The sequence below is a fragment of the Nematolebias whitei genome, chromosome 15 (genome assembly GCF_014905685.2).
Source record: "Nematolebias whitei isolate Nwh7 chromosome 15, NemWhi1, whole genome shotgun sequence".
Taxonomy (NCBI): Eukaryota; Metazoa; Chordata; class Actinopteri; order Cyprinodontiformes; family Rivulidae; genus Nematolebias; species Nematolebias whitei.
Window position 1 is genome coordinate 40,640,636 of NC_056512.1, and position 2,496 is coordinate 40,643,131.

Consider the following 2,496-nt stretch of genomic DNA (forward strand, 5'->3'; position numbering starts at 1 on the left):
GTGTTTTAAGCCCTTCCCCCACTCTTGCAATATTCTAAACAATGTTTCTAAACTCTAAACGCTCTAAAAGAGCACAGAATGTCATGATTTCAGCGCTCTGCCAGCCCACTTCTCTACTGTAATATATATATACACACACTAAAATAAACTACTACTTAATACTACTACTACCCTGTGTACATAATTTCGCTCCACCACATGTACCACATGAGGTGCGAATGACAATAAAGAATCTCTGACTCGGACTATTTGTACTACTATCCCTACTTTGTTTGTTTTCCACATTGCGGAGGGACGTGGCCCCTAAACCATGAGCTAAATGAGGGACTACTGTATATAGAAAGTAAACTTAGCACAACCAGTGGCGTGCACAATTCTGCTAATCCATCAACAGCTAATTGTAGAACTAATTTTTTGTTTAGTGTATTAGTGTTTTCTCTAACTTTGGAAACTGTTAGTGAATTAACTTCCAGTAAATTAGGTTTAGCCAACTTTAAGTTCACTAACAAAATTCACAAGCTTGTTCCCGTCTGTTGTGGGCGTGTCCCGAAGTGTCTGTTAGGCACGCCATTGGTCGGCACAACTGGAAGGAGACGGAGACGTGTGAAGCAGACTGAGAGACACTCATCTTAGCGATTTAGCATTAGCGTCATCTTTTTTTAGTTAGGAGAATATGGGTTAGCAAAGCTAACTTTTTGGTTAGTTGTGTCCACTACTGATCACAACCATAAGTAAAAGCAAAATTTGGCAAAACAGAAGCTTAAAGTTAACGTCTGCAAAACAGCTGGTAAAAAGCGAAGATTAGCAAAACTATAGCTAAAAAGCTAAAACTAGCAACAAAAATGTGTTAAAAGTTAAAATTAGCACAACTATACAAACAGCTACAAGTAGGACAACTGTAGCTGAAAGAATAAATAATCAAATTTTAAAATTAGCACAAAACTGTACAAAAAACAAACTGTGAACGCTGACTCAGCATTCACACAATAAGTGTTATTTAGGATTTTAACCTGTACTTTATCTGTCTTACAGCAATACACAACCACGCCTCATCCCACCAGCCCAAACGAAACCATCTTGGTTGCACCAACGTTCAGTCCCTTCCAGGATCCCTTCTTCATCGTCGAGACCGTCTGTATCTGCTGGTTCTCCTTTGAACTCATCATGCGCTTCATCAGCGCTCCGAGCAAGATCCACTTCTTCAAAGACATCATGAACATCATCGACTTCTTGGCCATTCTGCCTTTTTTTGTCACGTTGGGCACGGAGCTTGCCAAGGACAAAGGTACTCCACCCTCTGTGTCCCTGGCCCTCATCAGGGTTATCAGGCTGGTGAGAGTCTTCAGGATTTTCAAGCTTTCTCGTCACTCCAAAGGCCTCCAGATCCTGGGTCAGACACTGAAGGCCAGCTTACGAGAGCTCGCCCTACTAATCTTCTTCCTCTTCATCGGGGTCATACTCTTCTCAAGCGCCGTTTACTTTGCTGAGGTGGACAGTCCTGGCACGTTGTTTACCAGCATACCTGAAGCTTTCTGGTGGGCGGTGGTGACCATGACGACGGTGGGCTATGGGGACATGTGTCCAGGGACTGTTGGGGGAAAGCTGGTGGGCTCCATGTGTGCCATCGCCGGCGTACTCACCATCTCTTTGCCTGTTCCCGTCATCGTGTCCAACTTTAGCTACTTCTACCACCGAGAGATGGAATGTGAGGACACCAGAGTGTACAACCATGTCCCCACAGCTCTCTGGGAACAGGACAGGGAGGACGATGAAGAGAACGATGAAGAGGACAATGGAACGGATGAAGATCCTGAATACATGAGGGACTGTGACCCCATGTCTGAGCAGAACAGGGCGATTTGCCCCCCACTCAATGGGACTCTTTTGGCTGGACTTTGTCCAGGACAGGTAGTGGGTGACCAGCAAGGGCTAAAGTTCTACCTCAAAGAACCTCTGGTCACCCAAGTTTGACAGACAACGGACAGATTTACACAAACTTTGACCCTTCATAAAAAAGATACTGGTGTGATTAAAAATAATCTAAAGGAACGAGAAGACGAAAGGATGCAAAAAAGTATTAAACAACATTTTGGACAGAAATCAGGTTTGTGTACATGCTTTTTATAAATGAGACTTTTGAGTGATGATATTTTACACTGTTATGAAGTAAACTTTGTTTGCAAAACAAATAAACACAAATCATGAACACAACTTGTGTCTCCATATCCCTCAAAGCATCTTCAGTCCAACTCTGCACAATGAAATCTTAAATATTCTGTTTCCTAACATAAACCGTTTTCTATAGTTATGTGACTCTAAATCATGAGAACTTTGCTAAAACAAAATATTTTAAATAAAATACTTTATAATACTTCAAACTTTAAGCTAACCCTTAAATGGGCAAGCACATCTAAATGTAGTGAAAAAACAAGTTCTTGCTTCTTTCAAGATAAAACAAAAATCAAGATTTGAAATGATCTATATTCATTTCATCAT

The 2,496-nt window shown here is 41.5% G+C and overlaps 1 protein-coding gene across 2 annotated transcripts in view; it reads left to right on the forward strand.

Annotated features, from left to right (window-relative positions):
- LOC119421845 (potassium voltage-gated channel subfamily A member 7) overlaps nucleotides 1-2,056 on the forward strand; it is an 8,150-nt gene extending 6,094 nt beyond the window's left edge. For both annotated transcript variants that reach the window (XM_037689210.1, XM_037689209.1), the window contains exon 3: nucleotides 1,033-2,056. In XM_037689210.1, the coding sequence (XP_037545138.1) occupies nucleotides 1,033-1,971 (939 nt within the window). In that variant the 3' untranslated portion in view covers nucleotides 1,972-2,056. The remainder of the gene's footprint in view (nucleotides 1-1,032) is intronic.
- The last annotated feature ends 440 nt before the right edge of the window (nucleotides 2,057-2,496 follow it).